This window comes from Borostomias antarcticus (genome assembly GCF_949987555.1).
Source record: "Borostomias antarcticus genome assembly, chromosome: 8".
Classification (NCBI taxonomy): domain Eukaryota; kingdom Metazoa; phylum Chordata; class Actinopteri; order Stomiiformes; family Stomiidae; genus Borostomias; species Borostomias antarcticus.
Genome location: NC_140241.1, coordinates 356,377 through 377,353, shown reverse-complemented (window position 1 = coordinate 377,353; position 20,977 = coordinate 356,377). Strand labels below are relative to the sequence as shown.

Below are 20,977 nucleotides of genomic sequence, written 5' to 3'. Positions count from 1 at the left end.
GGGAAGAGATACCACATTCACATGGCGCGCAGGGAGGAGGAGCTACGGTCAGGGAAGAGATACCACATTCACATGGCGCGCAGGGAGGAGGAGCTACGGTCAGGGAAGAGATACCACATTCACATGGCGCGCAGGGAGGAGGAGCTACGGTCAGGGAAGAGATACCACATTCACATGACGCGCAGGGAGGAGAAGCTACGGTCAGGGAAGAGATACCACATTCACATGGCGCGCAGGGAGGAGGAGCTACGGTCAGGGAAGAGATACCACATTCACATGGCGCGCAGGGAGGAGGAGCTACGGTCAGGGAAGAGATACCACATTCACATGACGCACATGGAGAATGACTTTGAATGACTCAATCAAGAACATCTACAGTAGTATACATATCTAGTGTACATAACATAACCACAAACGTCAATAACCCCATGTCTATATCCATATAGCATGTACATAATTCACCCAGACTATAATGCTATCACATTACAACAGAAAATGCATATTAGAGAAACTGCAAAAACAGCTAAAATATATTCAGAACCCTTTTCAGAATACTATTTTATTATTTACCCAACACACATGATGGAACATACACATGATGGAACATACACTGTCAATTTTTAGTTATTCAGTTATACAGTTATACAATACTTCAATTAGATATTCAGTCAAAAAAGCATTACTTCTGGATTCAATCAAATGCATACACATATTTACACATTATCTCCTTGTTTCCCGGTCAAATAAAATCAGACATGTTTTTCTATATTGTGAAAGATAATACTGGATGACCTGGTGATGTGCTGTTTCCTGTACAGGATGTACACTGTATCTGACGGCCACGGGTTCAGCCTGTTGGACTGAGAGATAGACTGAGAGATAGACTGAGAGATGGACTGAGAGATAGACTGAGAGATGGACTGAGAGATAGCACTATTGTCTTCCTCTGAGCAAGTCACAATACCAGGTTCCCTGGGTGTAAGAAGGATGGGTTTCCAGTGCCATGGTCCCTTCTTTAAGCACCTTAAGCTCTATTTAATCAAAACTGGAACATTATTTAATCTGTCTGTAAAGTTAAGCTACTGTAACATGTAAAAATTGTCTTGGGTTTCATTGAATTTCAGCCTTGCAGTACAAGATTACATAGTACTACTTAACATCACTACCAGGCCACGCCCTGTAATATCCAGTACTACCTAACATCACTACCACGCCACGCCCTGTAATATCCAGTACTACTTAACATCACTACCACGCCATGCCCTGTAATATCCAGTACTACCTAACATCACTACCACGCCACGCCCTGTAATATCCAGTACTACCTAACATCACTACCACGCCACGCCCTGTAATATCCAGTACTACTTAACATCACTACCACGCCACGCCCTGTAATATCCAGTACTACTTAACATCACTACCACGCCACGCCCTGTAATATCCAGTACTACTTAACATCACTACCACGCCCTGTAATATCCAGTACTACTTAACATCACTACCCGGCCACGCCCTGTAATATCCAGTACTACCTAACATCACTACCACGCCACGCCCTGTAATATCCAGTACTACTTAACATCACTACCAGGCCACGCCCTGTAATATCCAGTACTACCTAACATCACTACCACGCCACGCCCTGTAATATCCAGTACTACTTAACATCACTACCACGCCATGCCCTGTAATATCCAGTACTACTTAACATCACTACCACGCCACGCCCTGTAATATCCAGTACTACCTAACATCACTACCACGCCACGCCCTGTAATATCCAGTACTACTTAACATCACTACCACGCCACGCCCTGTAATATCCAGTACTACCTAACATCACTACCACGCCACGCCCTGTAATATCCAGTACTACTTAACATCACTACCACGCCACGCCCTGTAATATCCAGTACTACTTAACATCACACAGCAGGGCCACGCCCTGTAATATCCAGTACTACTTAACATCACACAGCAGTGCCACGCCCCGTAGTATCCAGTACTCCGGCTGCTGAGAGGTCTTCAGGTCCACGGCTGCTATGTAGTTCATGTCCATTTTCACAGGCTTCTTATATACAGGACAGGAGTAGAGCCGGCTGTCCTTCACACCTGGGACAGACATGTTATCATTAGTACAGACATGTTATCATTAGTACAGCCGGCTGTCCTTCACACCTGGGACACAGACATGTTATCATTAGTACAGACATGTTATCATTAGTACAGACATGTTATCATTAGTACAGACATGTTATCATTAGTACAGACATGTTATCATTAGTACAGACATGTTATCATTAGTACAGACATGTTATCATTAGTACAGCCGGCTGTCCTTCACACCTGAGACAGACATGTCTAGTGATATGTATTTACCTCCACTTCTAAAGGCTACCGCTAACCCAATAATACAAATGTGATACTATGGCTAACATTATTTTTTGGTTGCTTATGTCTTTCATGACAAAAATGCAGGAATAGTGAGAGGTTCGTGCTCAATCAGCAGACTGGGTCTTTAAATCATCTTCAACTGCTCACCGTTGTTGTCAGCGTACATCCTGACCACAGGCATCATCTCAAACAGGACCTTGGGTTTGGAGTCGATGAGCTTGCAGGTCCTCCGGTCCCAGCCCGCCCCCTCCAGGTAGAGGCCGCTCACGTACACCCCCTCAGCAGGGGGCTGGCTGATGTCCTCCTTCATCCACCGGGTCACCTCGTTGCACAGCACCATGCGGTCCAGCGCCCAGCCCTTATTGGCTCGCGTGATCTCCTGTGGGGTGATGGGGGCGGGGCATAGGACAGGTCAGGGTAGACAGGCTTGTGCTGGAGGGCAGTAGGGGGAAATGTCAAGCCATTTGCTTCAAAAAAATAAACGGTTCATATTGAGGACTTAAGAACGGCTGTACAGACTTATTTTGTGGGAAATGTTTATGTGGAAAACAATGTTTAGCACCAACGCTGCTTGTTTCATCAAACATGTTCGAAATCACACACATTTGAGTATTCCTGAGGGACCACTAATGAAATCACACACATTTGAGTATTCCTGAGGGACCACTAATGAAATCACACGCATTTCTAACAACTTTGCACATGACTGTAGTTGTTTTTTCTTCAGTGTGTCTCCCTGCATTAATAAAGGGGTTGCCTTGACGATGCCGTCTGGCTTCCTGTGGTACTGTACCTGTACCTGTACCTGTATTCTTCCTGTTGTTCTGTACCTGTATTCTTCGTGTGGTTCTGTACCTGTATTCTTCCTGTGGTTCTGTACCTGTATTTTTCATGTGGTTCTGTACCTGTATTCTTCCTCTGGTTCTGTACCTTGAATCTTCCTGTGGTTCTGTACCTGTATTCTTCCTATGGTTCTGTACCTGTACCTGTAATCTTCCTCTGGTTCTGTACCTGTAATCTCCCTGTGGTTCTGTACCTGTATTCTTCCTGTGGTACTGTATGCTGTAATCTTCCTGTGGTTCTGTACCTGTATCTGTATTCTTCCTGTGGTTCTGTACCTGTATGCTGTAATCTTCCTGTGGTTCTGTACCTGTATGCTGTAATCTTCCTGTGGTTCTGTACCTGTATGCTGTAATCTTCCGGTGGTTCTGTACCTGTATGCTGTATTCTTCCGGTGGTTCTGTACCTGTATGCTGTAACTGTACCTGTTTCATAGCCGTCAGGAAGCCTTGTGGGTTAAAGAACCCCGTCATCCAGAAGCAGTTTGGCCGTCCTTCAAAGATCCAGGCCTGGAACTGTCGGTTCCGCTCCAGGAGCTCGGTGAACCAGAACCCCAGGGTGCTGGAGGCCCAGGAGGCCTAGAACACAGGTGCATATTCACACAGAAATACAAGAACTCTTGTTGATGTAATGGATTTAAAATCTGAATAGAATGATCATCCATAACTATTAGTTCCATACTGTATTAAGCATGTTGTTTAGACCTGGGCCTCATTTATCAACATTATGGCAGAACAATATATTGTTGTATATACAGATACATCTTGATAGGTGAGCAACAGCTGTCGTATTCACCTTCTTCTATAACAAGGTTATATATGAGCACGGACATATTCACCTTCTATAACAAGGTTATATATGAGCAGGGACATATTCACCTTCTATAACAAGGTTATATATGAGCAGGGACATATTCACCTTCTATAACAAGGTTATATATGAGCACGGACATATTCACCTTCTATAACAAGGTTATATATGAGCAGGGACATATTCACCTTCTATAACAAGGTTATATATGAGCAGGGACATATTCACCTTCTATAACAAGGTTATATATGAGCAGGGACATATTCACCTTCTATAACAAGGTTATATATGAGCACGGACATATTCACCTTCTATAACAAGGTTATATATGAGCAGGGACATATTCACCTTCTATAACAAGGTTATATATGAGCAGGGACATATTCACCTTCTATAACAAGGTTATATATGAGCAGGGACATATTCACCTTCTATAACAAGGTTATATATGAGCAGGGACATATTTACCCTCTATAACAAGGTTATATATGAGCAGGGACATATTCACCTTCTATAACAAGGTTATATATGAGCAGGGACATATTCACCTTCTATAACAAGGTTATATATGAGCAGGGACATATTCACCTTCTATAACAAGGTTATATATGAGCAGGGACATATTCACCTTCTATAACAAGGTTATATATGAGCACAGACATATTCACCCTCTATAACAAGGTTATATATGAGCAGGGACATATTCACCTTCTATAACAAGGTTATATATGAGCAGGGACATATTCACCTTCTATAACAAGGTTATATATGAGCACGGACATATTCACCCTCTATAACAAGGTTATATATGAGCACGGACATATTTACCCTCTATAACAAGGTTATATATGAGCAGGGACATATTCACCTTCTATAACAAGGTTATATATGAGCAGGGACATATTCACCCTCTATAACAAGGTTATATATGAGCAGGGACATATTCACCTTCTATAACAAGGTTATATATGAGCAGGGACATATTCACCTTCTATAACAAGGTTATATATGAGCAGGGACATATTCACCCTCTATAACAAGGTTATATATGAGCAGGGACATATTCACCTTCTATAACAAGGTTATATATGAGCACAGACATATTCACCCTCTATAACAAGGTTATATATGAGCACGGACATATTTACCCTCTATAACAAGGTTATATATGAGCAGGGACATATTCACCTTCTATAACAAGGTTATATATGAGCACGGACATATTCACCTTCTATAACAAGGTTATATATGAGCAGGGACATATTCACATTCTATAACAAGGTTATATATGAGCAGGGACATATTCACCTTCTATAACAAGGTTATATATGAGCAGGGACATATTCACCTTCTATAACAAGGTTATATATGAGCAGGGACATATTCACCCTCTATAACAAGGTTATATATGAGCATGGACATATTCACCTTCTATAACAAGGTTATATATGAGCATGGACATATTCACCTTCTATAACAAGGTTATATATGAGCAGGGACATATTCACCCTCTATAACAAGGTTATATATGAGCAGGGACATATTCACCTTCTATAACAAGGTTATATATGAGCACAGACATATTCACCTTCTATAACAAGGTTATATATGAGCAGGGACATATTCACCTTCTATAACAAGGTTATATATGAGCAGGGACATATTCACCTTCTATAACAAGGTTATATATGAGCACGGACATATTCACCTTCTTTAACAAGGTTATATATGAGCACGGACATATTCACCCTCTATAACAAGGTTATATATGAGCAGGGACATATTCACCTTCTATAACAAGGTTATATATGAGCAGGGACATATTCACCTTCTATAACAAGGTTATACATGAGCAGGGACATATTCACCTTCTATAACAAGGTTATATATGAACAGGGACATATTCACCCTCTATAACAAGGTTATATATGAGCACAGACATATTCACCCTCTATAACAAGGTTATATATGAGCACGGACATATTCACCCTCTATAACAAGGTTATATATGAGCAGGGACATATTCACCCTCTATAACAAGGTTATATATGAGCAGGGACATATTCACCCTCTATAACAAGGTTATATATGAGCAGGGACATATTCACCTTCTATAACAAGGTTATATATGAGCAGGGACATATTCACCTTCTATAACAAGGTTATATATGAGCAGGGACATATTCACCCTCTATAACAAGGTTATATATGAGCAGGGACATATTCACCTTCTATAACAAGGTTATATATGAGCAGGGACATATTCACCTTCTATAACAAGGTTATATATGAGCAGGGACATATTCACCTTCTATAACAAGGTTATATATGAGCACGGACATATTCACCTTCTATAACAAGGTTATATATGAGCAGGGACATATTCACCTTCTATAACAAGGTTATATATGAGCAGGGACATATTCACCCTCTATAACAAGGTTATATATGAGCAGGGACATATTCACCCTCTATAACAAGGTTATATATGAGCACAGACATATTCACCTTCTATAATAAGGTTATATATGAGAACGGACATATTCACCTTCTATAACAAGGTTATATATGAGCAGGGACATATTTACCCTCTATAACAAGGTTATATATGAGCAGGGACATATTCACCTTCTATAACAAGGTTATATATGAGCACGGACATATTCACCTTCTATAACAAGGTTATATATGAGCAGGGACATATTTACCCTCTATAACAAGGTTATATATGAGCAGGGACATATTCCCCTTCTATAACAAGGTTATATATGAGCACGGACATATTCACCTTCTATAACAAGGTTATATATGAGCAGGGACATATTTACCCTCTATAACAAGGTTATATATGAGCAGGGACATATTCACCTTCTATAACAAGGTTATATATGAGCAGGGACATATTCACCTTCTATAACAAGGTTATATATGAGCAGGGACATATTCACCCTCTATAACAAGGTTATATATGAGCAGGGACATATTCACCCTCTATAACAAGGTTATATATGAGCAGGGACATATTCACATTCTATAACAAGGTTATATATGAGCAGGGACATATTCACCTTCTATAACAAGGTTATATATGAGCAGGGACATATTCACCTTCTATAACAAGGTTATATATGAGCAGGGACATATTCACCCTCTATAACAAGGTTATATATGAGCACAGACATATTCACCTTCTATAACAAGGTTATATATGAGCACAGACATATTCACCCTCTATAACAAGGTTATATATGAGCAGGGACATATTTACCCTCTATAACAAGGTTATATATGAGCAGGGACATATTCACCCTCTATAACAAGGTTATATATGAGCAGGGACATATTCACCCTCTACTGTATAACAAGGTTATATATGAGCAGGGACATATTCACCTTCTATAACAAGGTTATATATGAGCAGGGACATATTCACCCTCTATAACAAGGTTATATATGAGCAGGGACATATTCACCCTCTATAACAAGGTTATATATGAGCAGGGACATATTCACCCTCTATAACAAGGTTATATATGAGCAGGGACATATTCACCTTCTATAACAAGGTTATATATGAGCAGGGACATATTCACCTTCTATAACAAGGTTATATATGAGCAGGGACATATTCACCTTCTATAACAAGGTTATATATGAGCAGGGACATATTTACCCTCTATAACAAGGTTATATATGAGCAGGGACATATTCTTCTTCTATAACAAGGTTATATATGAGCAGGGACATATTCACCTTCTATAACAAGGTTATATATGAGCACGGACATATTCACCTTCTATAACAAGGTTATATATGAGCAGGGACATATTCACCTTCTATAACAAGGTTATATATGAGCAGGGACATATTCACCCTCTACTGTATAACAAGGTTATATATGAGCAGGGACATATTCACCTTCTATAACAAGGTTATATATGACCAGGGACATATTCACCCTCTATAACAAGGTTATATATGAGCAGGGACATATTCACCCTCTATAACAAGGTTATATATGAGCAGGGACATATTCACCTTCTATAACAAGGTTATATATGAGCAGGGACATATTCACCTTCTATAACAAGGTTATATATGAGCAGGGACATATTCACCTTCTATAACAAGGTTATATATGAGCAGGGACATATTCACCTTCTATAACAAGGTTATATATGAGCACGGACATATTCACCTTCTATAACAAGGTTATATATGAGCAGGGACATATTTACCCTCTATAACAAGGTTATATATGAGCACGGACATATTCACCTTCTATAACAAGGTTATATATGAGCACAGACATATTCACCTTCTATAACAAGGTTATATATGAGCAGGGACATATTCACCTTCTATAACAAGGTTATATATGAGCAGGGACATATTCACCTTCTATAATAAGGTTATATATGAGCACGGACATATTCACCTTCTTTAACAAGGTTATATATGAGCACGGACATATTCACCCTCTATAACAAGGTTATATATGAGCACGGACATATTCACCCTCTATAACAAGGTTATATATGAGCAGGGACATATTCACCCTCTATAACAAGGTTATATATGAGCAGGGACATATTCACCCTCTATAACAAGGTTATATATGAGCAGGGACATATTCACCCTCTATAACAAGGTTATATATGAGCAGGGACATATTCACCTTCTATAACAAGGTTATATATGAGCAGGGACATATTCACCTTCTATAACAAGGTTATATATGAGCAGGGACATATTCACCCTCTATAACAAGGTTATATATGAGCAGGGACATATTCACCTTCTATAACAAGGTTATATATGAGCAGGGACATATTCACCTTCTATAACAAGGTTATATATGAGCACGGACATATTCACCTTCTATAACAAGGTTATATATGAGCAGGGACATATTTACCCTCTATAACAAGGTTATATATGAGCAGGGACATATTCACCTTCTATAACAAGGTTATATATGAGCAGGGACATATTCACCTTCTATAACAAGGTTATATATGAGCAGGGACATATTCACATTCTATAACAAGGTTATATATGAGCAGGGACATATTCACCTTCTATAACAAGGTTATATATGAGCAGGGACATATTCACCTTCTATAACAAGGTTATATATGAGCAGGGACATATTCACCCTCTATAACAAGGTTATATATGAGCACAGACATATTCACCTTCTATAACAAGGTTATATATGAGCACAGACATATTCACCCTCTATAACAAGGTTATATATGAGCAGGGACATATTTACCCTCTATAACAAGGTTATATATGAGCAGGGACATATTCACCCTCTACTGTATAACAAGGTTATATGTTTTCAGTGTAGGACCATCTTGACGGGTGAACACAGACATATTCACCTTCTAGTTATAGTTATATTTTGTTCATGTTGATAGGTGAACAGACATACTAACCTTCTATAACAAGGTTATATTTGTTTCATGTTGACAGGTGAACACACATTAACAAGGTTATATTTGTTTCATGTTGACAGGTGAACACACATTAACAAGGTTATATTTGTTTCATGTTGACAGGTGAACACACATTAACAAGGTTATATTTGTTTCATGTTGACAGGTGAACACACATTAACAAGGTTATATTTGTTTCATGTTGACAGGTGAACACACATTAACAAGGTTATATTTGTTTCATGTTGACAGGTGAACAGACATACTGACCTTCTGCCAGCGGGCAGGGATGCGAGCGTCGTACATGCAGTCCAGCGCGTCTCGTAGCGCCTCACTCATGATGATGGTCCCGTCGATGGCCAGCTTGAGGTCGGTCAGCGTGTTCCTGACCAGGACGATGATGCGCTGCATGCGATCGATCTCCTGACGAAGGAAGATGTTCATTGGCTGAAACGGTCCCATCTTTTGCAGCCTCTCTCTCACCTGAAAACAGAGTGCAGTTTGAGCTCATATACAGAATTAATAACAAACTGGGTATCAAACCCGGGTCGACTGCACACCAACCCAGCATAGGGCCAAATCTGGAGCTGATATGCATACTTGTGTACAGTTATTCTCACTATTCTCAGTACAACAATTATTTAATTAATAATAATAATAATAATAAATTATTTTTGTATTTCGGAGTCTCAGTATTCTCTCCTGTGAAATGTATCCCGATCCGAATATTTTTAGGTGTTTGGAATGACGGCTGGGAAAAATCCATTAATATGAAAAAACACACAAAAAACATGATTAATTTGCCAAAATATGTAAATTTTTATTATTGTAACATGATAATTATTTGATCTAATTAACATGTTAAATTGACAGCCCTAGTAGAAAGCAATATGTATTGACAATGGGAACAAATGAACTGTGGCTCCATCTAGAGTGATGAACTGAACACTGAACAAACAGACAGAGGGTTTGGTAGTTACCCCTCTGATCCAATCGTGGGGGGCAATAAAATGTTCCTCTCACCTCAAACGGGACATAATCAGGAGGTAGTTTCTCCAGCATGTCGTCGGCCAGCCGGGCCACCACGGCCTCGCGGGTCTCCCCCCCTCCGCTGGAGCTGTCCTTGGGCTGGATGCTCAGGATGGTGTCTAGCACGTCTTTGGCCAGCTTGCTCTGGTAGGTGATGTCAGCGTTGGGGTGGAGGCCAAACACCTCTGGGGTGTCGTACGCAGGCAGGCCCTGATACATCCACAAACAGATTACCGTATGTTGGATAGTAGAGGCCCATATTAATAGTTTAGAAACGCACACCGTAGTCTTGGAGAGGTGTGGTAATGGGTGACATTTACTGAATATAAGAAAGAAACCGCACGGTTCAAGGGCATGTTGTTCGCACCATAGCTCAAAAACAAATAACCCTATGACCTTCAGACTTGGTACATTCCGCCCAAGGTACCCGGGACCTGATTAGATTTTGGAGCGGATCTGAATTACAGGGCGGATCCACAAATCCTTCTTCTTTTTTGTTATGAATGTATAGGAGTTATTAATACTTCCGACCAACCACCAGAGGGCAGCAGCGACTACCTCTCTCCACGTAGCTTTAGTGTAACTATCTATAGTTATCTAAAAGGTAGTTTTAGAATAGCTCCACGTCTTCCATGGTGAAGTAGTTGATAGCTTAGTTCACTACAGGTTCAAAGTAACCTCCCCAACACTAGTGTCCACTCAGTACCACAGGCATTGCGACTGTCTGAATAAATAAGTAATATGTAGACCAACCTGGATGTATTGCAGATACTGTTCGATGTTGGTGCACTTGGGGATGCTGTAGCCTTTATAGAAGTAGAAGTCAGGTCCAAACATGTTCTCGCTGAACCACACCCTGGCGAAGGTGTTCAGCAGACGTTTGTCGTAGTCATCCGTCACCCGGCCGCCATATTGGATCTCCCCTATCATGTAGCGGACGGTGTTCCAGGACACGCCCTAGGGACAGACATCACAGAGAGACAACACACTTCTAGAGGTGTTCCAGGACACGCCCTAGGGACAGACATCACAGAGAGACAACACACTTCTAGAGGTGTTCCAGGACACGCCCTAGGGACAGACATCACAGAGAGACAACACACTTCTAGAGGTGTTCCAGGACACGCCCTAGGGACAGACATCACAGAGAGACAACACACTTCTAGAGGTGTTCCAGGACACGCCCTAGGGACAGACATCACAGAGAGACAACACACTTCTAGAGGTGTTCCAGGACACGCCCTAGGGACAGACATCACAGAGAGACAACACACTTCTAGAGGTGTTCCAGGACACGCCCTAGGGACAGACATCACAGAGAGACAACACACTTCTAGAGGTGTTCCAGGACACGCCCTAGGGACAGACATCACAGAGAGACAACACACTTCTAGAGGTGTTCCAGGACACGCCCTAGGGACAGACATCACAGAGAGACAACACACTTCTAGAGGTGTTCCAGGACACGCCCTAGGGACAGACGTCACAGAGAGACAACACACTTCTAGAGGTGTTCCAGGACACGCCCTAGGGACAGACATCACAGAGAGACAACACACTTCTAGAGGTGTTCCAGGACACGCCCTAGGGACAGACGTCACAGAGAGACAACACACTTCTAGAGGGCTCGCTAGAGACTCAGTTCAAACATTGCAATGCTCAGAATATGTGAACTTCGTTGGGGACCTATTTTCTCTGTGGAAGTTGGCCGGTGGAGCGATACTTTACATCACCTAGGAATGTAAACACTGGCACTACATTAGCTAGCCATTAAATCACTACATTAGCTAGCCATTAAATCACTACATTAGCTAGCCATTAAATCAGGGCACCATTGTGAATGAGACTCTGGTGTCAATGGGGTTCCCTTGGATAAATAAAACGTTTGAACTGAATTGAATCATAGCATGTAATTACATACAGTAGCACTACCTATGTTACCACAATGTTGTAATCCATGTCCAAAAGTCCCAACATGCAGGTCTGGGTTAGGATTAGGATTACTAGTGAATATTAAAACAATCTAAATTCCTGTATTCAGCTTCCCTTCCTTGAAGTGAGGAGAGACAGGAAAGATTGAAAGAGTGCATGAAAGCTCAGTGGATTGAGATGAATCCACAGGACGAACACAGTATGCGCAGCAGAACCAACAGCCTTCTACAGGCACCACGACAACCAGCTGTCTGGAGGTCCAGGGCATGGAGGCGGTTCTGGAGGCCCAGGGCATGGAGGCATTCTGGAGGTCCAGGGCATGGAGGTGGTTCTGACCTTCTTGATGTCCATGTCATCGAGGTGGTTCTGGACGAACTGCACGGTGGCGTTGAAGTCGGCCTGGTTGAACTCGTAGGGGACGTTCCAGCCCAGAGGGCCGTACTTGCGTCTCTCCTGGACGGTGGAGTGGAGGAAGGCCACTCCGTACAGCATGGGCTTCCACTGGACCATGTTACTGACATCCAGCAGGTCCTGGCTGAGGCCTGGAGATCCACGTGATATCCACAAACACACAAACAAACAGACAGACAGACAAAAAGACAAACAAGCAAACAAACAAACAGACAAACAAGCAAACAGGTGCACAGTAAGCATGTTGTCCCCCATCCATGATGCATGCTCCTTTGTGGCAATGAAGGAGTGGACACATGATGAAGAATACATGAAATGTTTTAAGTCTTATTCATTTCATGTCCATTGTATTTTCTGTGAATAGAATTCTGAGATTGTGCGCCCAAATAATTCACTCTGGGGAGACTGTTATTAATAATATCTAGAACATACTCAGCAAAGGGTTAAACTTACACAGCATGTACAAGCTCACACGGTATCTCTCCCTGAATCCCAGCATGCATCAGATATTGTGTAGATATCAGACTGGTTTGAGCCGCCCCTCAGGGCCACGCTGGGCTCTTTATGGGACTAATAAAGTAAACCTGGTGAACATAGTTAGAGTGAGGTCAGGAGTCTGACTGATGTGTGAGGAATGCAGGGTGTTAATGACCCACCCCCATAGGTCCTCTTAAGCCCCGCCTTCAGCCCCTGTGGTGGTTCGTTGGTGAACTTGATTGACATCTGCAGGAGAGCGATGGGGAAGTGTCTGTGGACCTCGGTGGTCATCCAGAGCCGGAAGCTCTCGTGGACCGTGTCCGTCTCTGAGACCGTGTCCATCAGCTCGTCCAGGAAGTCCAGCCCCAGGTGGCAGTTCTGAAGCAGCGCCCAGCCGCCCTGGACATTCACCATCAGAACAAACGTCCGTGTTCAGGCCAGGTTACCCTAACCCTAACCCTCCTCCTCTCCAGGACCCAACCATCTACCCCTTCCTCCTCCTCTCCAACCATCTACCCCCTCCTCCTCCTCTCCAGGACTCAACCATCTACCCCCCTCTTTGATACACTGTCCTGTGAAGTCGGGCTATAAACGTTTATCATCTGACATTCTCCACAGCGACTCAGCAGTTAACACCGGAAGCAGCATCATTTAGAAACAACAAAAAAAGATTATATTATATATATTATATATGTTTTTGTTTACTTTTTTGGAGTTGCACAACAACCACCAGGGGGTTTGTCAACATTGACAACATTGTCCCTCAAGGCAGGGGGTCGGCCACCCCCGACCATTTCCTGTTTAGTTAATGAGTTCAAATGAACGTCTGAGTGTCCCTGACTGAACTACATATCCCATGTTCCTCCTCGTCTCTTACGTTGGCCATGGTCTGCTGGAGGAGCTTGCGGGCGTGGACCTCCTGACCCTGGCCCATGGACACACAGCGGGTCTCGGTCTTCTGCCTCTTGCCCAGGGCGATGATGGAGTCGGTGGGGTCCGAGCCCATGGACAGGAAGCAGATGAGCGGGGTCCGGAGGTCCGACTCCTCCCAGGTCTTCTCCAGGTCCAGCAGCACCCCCTCCGCGTACCGCTCCCCCATGGAGTCCATGATGTACTTCCTGGACTGGAGGTTAAACATGGAGACCATGAGGTACTTCCTGGACTGGAGGTTAAACATGGAGACCATGAGGTACTTCCTGGACTGGAGGTTAAACATGGAGACCATGAGGTACTTCCTGGACTGGAGGTTAAACATGGAGACCATGAGGTACTTCCTGGACTGGAGGTTAAACATGGACTTCCTGGACTGGAGCAGCTAACAGCCGTTACCCTGCTCGACCAAACAATAACTGAGAGAAACAAGATAAGGCTTTCACTTTGAGAGAACCCTTTATTTAAAGCTCAATGACATCACTTTTTCATAGTTCAATATTCACCTTTACTTGCTATTAGTTTATGAATTGGCCTTAGCAAGACCTCAAGAATGGTTTTTGTGACATGAGACTGCAGGAGACCCTGTGGATGTATTGTGTTAGAATGTGGGTGTACTGGCTGGAACACTGGCGGGAATCTTGTGATGAAAGTGTTAGTGAGTGCTCACTATGGACCTGAGCCATCGCAGCAAAGCCTTTCTGAACAGGACAATGTACTTCTTATTTATCAACACATATGGATAAGGATACTTGACTGACATTGACACAATTGCAGCACATCTTAGGCCTGCTTTAGCATAATACAGGCATCCTGTGTATCTGAGGGTAGTTCAGACTGTGTGATCTGAGGGTAGGTCAGTGTAGACTGTGTGATCTGTGGGTAGGTCAGTGTAGACTGTGTGATCTGTGGGTAGGTCAGTGTAGACTGTGCTTGAAGCCCTACCTGGGCGATGGTGCGGTCAGGAGAGACCTACCTGTGATGGTGAGGTCAGGAGAGACCTACCTGGGCGATGGTGCGGTCAGGACAGACCTACCTGTGATGGTGCGGTCAGGAGAGACCTACCTGTGATGGTGCGGTCAGGAGAGACCTACCTGTGATGGTGCGGTCAGGAGAGACCTACCTGGGCGATGGTGCGGTCAGGAGAGACCTACCTGTGATGGTGCGGTCAGGAGAGACCTACCTGTGATGGTGCGGTCAGGAGAGACCTACCTGTGATGGTGCGGTCAGGAGAGACCTACCTGTGATGGTGCGGTCAGGAGAGACCTACCTGAGAGGTCAGGAGAGACCTACCTGGGCGATGGTGCGGTCAGGAGAGACCTACCTGGGCGATGGTGCGGTCGGGAGAGACCTACCTGTGATGGTGCGGTCAGGAGAGACCTACCTGTGATGGTGCGGTCAGGAGAGACCTACCTGGGCGATGGTGCGGTCAGGAGAGACCTACCTGTGATGGTGCGGTCAGGAGAGACCTACCTGTGATGGTGCGGTCAGGAGAGACCTACCTGAGAGGTCAGGAGAGACCTACCTGGGCGATGGTGCGGTCAGGACACCAGGAGCGGATGAGCAGCAGCTTGTGGAAGCAGTCCAGGACCTGGTCGTACGCGCTGGGAACCACTTCCTCCTCGGGACACTCCTGGTCAAACCAGCTCTTCCACTGCTTCTCGTTACGGCCAATCTGAACACGCACGCACGCACAAACACATACACACACACATACACACACACACACACACACACACACACGCACGCACGCACGCACACACACATACACACACAGACACACACACATACACACACACACACACACACACACACACACACACATACACACACACACACACACACATACACACACACACACACACACACGGGTGTGAATGTGATGAGGGGAAAGATGTGTGAATAATGGTAGCAGCATCATCAGAGGTCAGGTCACCTGGTCCAGGATGTCAGAGAACTGCCACAGCTTGCTGAGCTCCACCAGGTTGAGCCACGTCATGTCCAGGATCCACCGGGCCGGCTTCTGAGGACACGCCTTCAGGTCCAGGGACGCGCCGCCTGCACAAACACCAGTTAGACCAGGCTGCGTGGGTGGGGTCAGAGGTCAGACACACAACATTAAGCATTTCAATATCAACAGGTCACTCAATGACCTTTACTGTTTTGAACATTCAAGCGCTGACCTTTGATGAGGCTGAGGAACTCCTGGTGCTTGACCCGGCCGCTCTGCATGTCTATCTTCAGCGCGAGCAGCAGGGTGAACAGGAACTTGTGCTCCTCGTAGAGCCCCCGCGCAGCGTACCTGTGAACCTCGAACGTCATGAACTCAACGATGTTCGCTATCCGCTTGCTGGTAATTGGACTTTTTGCCGACCTGATCAGAGAGAGATGAGGCAGGGCAGGAAGCATCATCATCATCATCATCATCATCATCATCATCATCAGGGCAGGAAGCAGGTTGGGTTAAAAACGATAAGGAAAGAAATTCTATTATTTTCAGACCCTTTAAATCATATACAACCATATACAGCCCCACCCCCCCCACACCCAGTCTAGAACAATCACCCTACAATCACCCTACAATCACCCCCACACCCAGTCTAGAACAATCACCCTACAATCACCCTACAATCACCCCCACACCCAGTCTAGAACAATCACCCTACAATCACCCTACAATCACCCTACAATCACCCTACAATCACCCCCACACCCAGTCTAGAACAATCACCCTACAATCACCCTACAATCACCCTACAATCACCCCCACACCCAGTCTAGAACAATCACCCTACAATCACCCCCACACCCAGTCTAGAACAATCACCCTACAATCACCCTACAATCACCCTACAATCACCCCCACACCCAGTCTAGAACAATCACCCTACAATCACCCCCACACCCAGTCTAGAACAATCACCCTACAATCACCCCCACACCCAGTCTAGAACAATCACCCTACAATCACCCTACAATCACCCCCACACCCAGTCTAGAACAATCACCCTACAATCACCCCCACACCCAGTCTAGAACAATCACCCCCACACCCAGTCTAGAACAATCCAGGCCAGCTGCAGCCTCCATACTTCTCCAGGTAATACTAGTCCAGGTAATACTAGTCCAGGTAATACTAGTCCAGGTAATACTAGTCCAGGTAATACTAGCCCAGGTAATACTAGTCCAGGTAATACTAGCCCAGGTAATACTAGTCCAGGTAATACTAGTCCAGGTTATACTAGCCCAGGTAATACTAGCCCAGGTAATACTAGTCCAGGTAATACTAGTCCAGGTCATACTATTCCAGGTAATACTAGCCCAGGTAATACTAGCCCAGGTAATACTAGCCCAGGTTATACTAGTCCGTGAGAATAGGGTCACATCTGAGGAAGGCCAGCCTGTTCTTCTAGCCCCCAGAGTGACCAGACCAGGTTATATTAACAGTCCTTCTAGCCCCCAGAACAGTTCTTCTAGCCCCCAGAACAGTTGTTCTAGCCCCCAGAGTGTTCTCACCTGGCCAGAGACAGATGGAACAGACCCAGGAACTGCCGTAGCGAGGTCTGGTACATCACGTTCACCATGCTCATCTCCGTGATGAGGAAGTACAGGATGCTGCCCCTTGTAGCCACTGGAAATAAACATATCAAATAAAACATCTGACAGACTATTGACACACTAAACTATTTATTTAATAACAACTAAAAGTACAGAAACAGGTGTCATAAAATAAGTGTTTGAGACATCGCAGATCTGTCACATTCTATTTGTGGAACTTTGGATTATTATCTGGTGGAAAAAGAACGAGGACCTCGAAACACGGCATCCAAAACTCCTCTAGACTCGGTCTGTCTCTGAACGCTCAACTAGAGACCGTCCAGGTCTGAGACGGTCTCTAAACTGGGTTATGTATACTGTGTGTACTGTGTTGTGTATACTGGGTTGTGTATACTGTGTGTACTGTGTTGTGTATACTGTGTGTACTGTGTTGTGTATACTGTGTTGTGTATACTGTGTGTACTGTGTTGTGTATACTGTGTGTACTGTGTTGTGTATACTGGGTTGTGTATACTGTGTGTACTGTGTTGTGTATACTGGGTTGTGTATACTGTGTTGTGTATACTGTGTTGTGTATACTGTGTGTACTGTGTTGTGTATACTGTGTTGTGTATACTGTGTGTACTGTGTTGTGTATACTGTGTGTACTGTGTTGTGTATACTGTGTTGTGTATACTGTGTGTACTGTGTTGTGTATACTGTGTTGTGTATACTGTGTTGTGTGTACTGTGTTGTGTATACTGTGTTGTGTATACTGGGTTGTGTGTACTGTGTTGTGTATACTGTGTTGTGTATACTGTGTTGTGTATACTGTGTGTACTGTGTTGTGTATACTGTGTTGTGTATACTGTGTTGTGTATACTGTGTGTACTGTGTTGTGTATACTGTGTATACTGTGTTGTGTATACTGTGTGTGCTGTGTTGTGTATACTGTGTATACTGTGTTGTGTGTACTGTGTTGTGTATACTGTGTTGTGTATACTGTGTGTACTGTGTTGTGTATACTGTGTTGTGTATACTGTGTTGTGTATACTGTGTGTACTGTGTTGTGTATACTGTGTATACTGTGTTGTGTATACTGTGTATACTGTGTTGTGTATACTGTGTTGTGTATACTGTGTTGTGTATACTGTGTATACTGTGTTGTGTATACTGTGTTGTGTATACTGTGTATACTGTGTTGTGTATACTGTGTTGTGTATACTGTGTATACTGTGTTGTGTATACTGTGTGTACTGTGTTGTGTATACTGTGTGTACTGTGTTGTGTATACTGTGTTGTGTATACTGTGTGTACTGTGTTGTGTATACTGTGTGTACTGTGTTGTGTATACTGTGTATACTGTGTTGTGTATACTGTGTTGTGTATACTGTGTTGTGTATACTGTGTATACTGTGTTGTGTATACTGTGTTGTGTGTACTGTGTGTACTGTGTTGTGTATACTGTGTTGTGTATACTGTGTTGTGTATACTGTGTGTAATGTGTTGTGTATACTGTGTATACTGTGTTGTGTATACTGTGTATACTGTGTTGTGTATACTGTGTTGTGTATACTGTGTATACTGTGTTGTGTATACTGTGTATACTGTGTTGTGTATACTGTGTGTACTGTGTTGTGTATACTGTGTGTACTGTGTTGTGTGTACTGTGTTGTGTATACTGTGTATACTGTGTTGTGTATACTGTGTTGTGTATACTGTGTATACTGTGTTGTGTATACTGGGTTGTGTATACTGTGTATACTGTGTTGTGTATACTGTGTGTACTGTGTTGTGTATACTGTGTGTACTGTGTTGTGTATACTGTGTGTACTGTGTTGTTTTGTAGTACTATGTTGACCTGCTGGGGGACTGCAGATGAAAATGAGCGTAGGTCTACTAGCTAACTCTGGTCTACTAGCTAACTCTGGTCTACTAGCTAACTCTGGTCTACTAGCTAACTCTGGTCTACTAGCTAACTCTGGTCTACTAGCTAACTCTGGTCTACTAGCTAACTCTGGTCTACTAGCTAACTCTGGTCTACTAGCTAACTCTGGTCTACTAGCTAACTCTGGTACATTTACATTGATGTGGAAACTGATATGCTGATTAATGTGCATTGTCCCTTCTTTTAAATAAATAAAATAAACAAACAAACAAACAATAAACACTGTGCTGAACTAGAGACTGACTTTGTTTATGTAGTCAAGTCTTAGAGAGGAGCTTGAGGAAGGAGCAGCTGTCCTAGCAGAGACCCAGACTGACTACTACTACTAACCCTACCCTAACCCTATTAGACCCAGACTGACTACTACTACTAACCCTACCCTAACCCTATTAGACCCAGACTGCTGGACTTGCCCCACTGAGTTGAGACCTCATGACTATTAGACCCAGACTGCTGGACTCATGACTATTAGACCCAGACTGCTGGACTTGCCCCACTAAGTTGAGACCTCATGACTATTAGACCCAGACTGCTGGACTTGCCCCACTGAGTTAAAACCTCATGACTATTAGACCCAGACTGCTGGACTTGCCCCACTGAGTTAAAACCTCATGACTATTAGACCCAGACTGCTGGACTCATGACTATTAGACCCAGACTGCTGGACTTGCCCCACTAAGTTGAGACCTCATGACTATTAGACCCAGACTGCTGGACTTGCCCCACTGAGTTAAAACCTCATGACTATTAGACCCAGACTGCTGGACTTGCCCCACTGAGTTGAGAGCTCATGACTGACCGGGCCGGTACTCCTCGCGGGCCGTGTTGATCTGGACCTCGGTCTCCGCTGCGACCTGCAGCTTCTGGGTCACCTCCTCAGCGGTGCGCTTGGTGTTGCCCAAGACGATGATGAGGCTCTCGTCATCCACCAGGGAGCCCTGGGTACTGGTGAGACGGTACAGCAGGTTGTCCTCCAACTCTTTCATCTTGCGCTTGTTAGATGTCACGTCCTCCAAAAGGTCTGTTCTCTCTTTTTCCAGTTCCTGACCGACAGAGAGTAGAGACACGCATCAGGCACTGACTGACTCATAAACATGGGGGTTAGTTACCCCCCTGACTGATAAACATGGGGGTTAGTTACCCCCTGACTGATAAACATGGGGGTTAGTTACCCCCCTGACTGATAAACATGGTGGTTAGTTACCCCCCTGACTGACTGATA

At 43.7% G+C, this 20,977-nt stretch overlaps 1 protein-coding gene across 2 annotated transcripts in view; it reads right to left on the bottom strand.

The window, feature by feature from the left end:
• Positions 1 to 1,963: 1,963 nt before the first annotated feature.
• dnah5 (dynein, axonemal, heavy chain 5) overlaps positions 1,964 to 20,977 on the bottom strand; it is a gene marked incomplete at both ends in the record, with an annotated part of 112,307 nt that continues 93,293 nt past the window's right edge. For both annotated transcript variants that reach the window (XM_084441832.1, XM_084441833.1), the window contains 14 exons: positions 1,964 to 2,115; positions 2,545 to 2,776; positions 3,663 to 3,815; positions 9,762 to 9,974; positions 10,515 to 10,730; positions 11,274 to 11,477; positions 12,789 to 12,994; positions 13,520 to 13,739; positions 14,218 to 14,463; positions 15,796 to 15,945; positions 16,207 to 16,328; positions 16,454 to 16,644; positions 17,787 to 17,901; positions 20,555 to 20,798. In XM_084441832.1, the coding sequence (XP_084297958.1) occupies positions 1,964 to 2,115; positions 2,545 to 2,776; positions 3,663 to 3,815; positions 9,762 to 9,974; positions 10,515 to 10,730; positions 11,274 to 11,477; positions 12,789 to 12,994; positions 13,520 to 13,739; positions 14,218 to 14,463; positions 15,796 to 15,945; positions 16,207 to 16,328; positions 16,454 to 16,644; positions 17,787 to 17,901; positions 20,555 to 20,798 (2,664 nt within the window). The remainder of the gene's footprint in view (positions 2,116 to 2,544; positions 2,777 to 3,662; positions 3,816 to 9,761; positions 9,975 to 10,514; positions 10,731 to 11,273; positions 11,478 to 12,788; positions 12,995 to 13,519; positions 13,740 to 14,217; positions 14,464 to 15,795; positions 15,946 to 16,206; positions 16,329 to 16,453; positions 16,645 to 17,786; positions 17,902 to 20,554; positions 20,799 to 20,977) is intronic.